Source organism: Gavialis gangeticus, unplaced genomic scaffold (assembly GCF_001723915.1).
Source record: "Gavialis gangeticus isolate Ggan-Ray unplaced genomic scaffold, GavGan_comp1, whole genome shotgun sequence".
Lineage (NCBI taxonomy): Eukaryota > Metazoa > Chordata > Crocodylia > Gavialidae > Gavialis > Gavialis gangeticus.
The window spans coordinates 143976633-143977026 of NW_017729024.1; the positions used below are offsets into that span (position 1 = coordinate 143976633).

General features: G+C 65.2%; 1 protein-coding gene across 1 annotated transcript in view; it reads left to right on the forward strand.

Annotated features, from left to right (window-relative positions):
• Window positions 1-394, forward strand: part of MIER3 (MIER family member 3) — a 28969-nt gene that overhangs the window by 499 nt on the left and 28076 nt on the right. Inside the window, exon 2 of the mRNA XM_019518256.1 lies at window positions 4-140. Coding sequence (XP_019373801.1) covers window positions 4-140 — 137 coding nt within the window. The remainder of the gene's footprint in view (window positions 1-3; window positions 141-394) is intronic.

A 394-nucleotide genomic window follows, 5' to 3' on the forward strand; every position in this document is an offset into this window, starting at 1 on the left:
CAGCGGACCTGCCCTGTCGGCGCGGGGCGGCGGGGCAGGGAGCGGAGCGGAGCGGGCGGACCCGCCTCCCTCCCGCAGCTCGCGCCTAACCTGTCGCTCTTGCCTCCCCTCGCAGGCTTCCTTCGGCAGCTCCAGCCCAGGTGCGTCCAGCTTCCTTTCTTCTCCTCGGGGGGGAGGCGCGGGCGGGTGCCAACTTTTCCTCCTCCCCTGACAAAGTTCCCCCGGGTCCATCAGGGTCCTGCAAATGTGCCGCCCCCCGCGCTCCTGGGCTCCAGTCCCCCAAGGGTGCTGCTGGCTAAGGGGCCTGCTGCTCTGCTGTGCGATAAAGTTTGGCTTTTTCTGTAAAGTTAATTTTCCTTCAGAAGTGGCCTTTTGAACCTGAGCTCCTAGACCA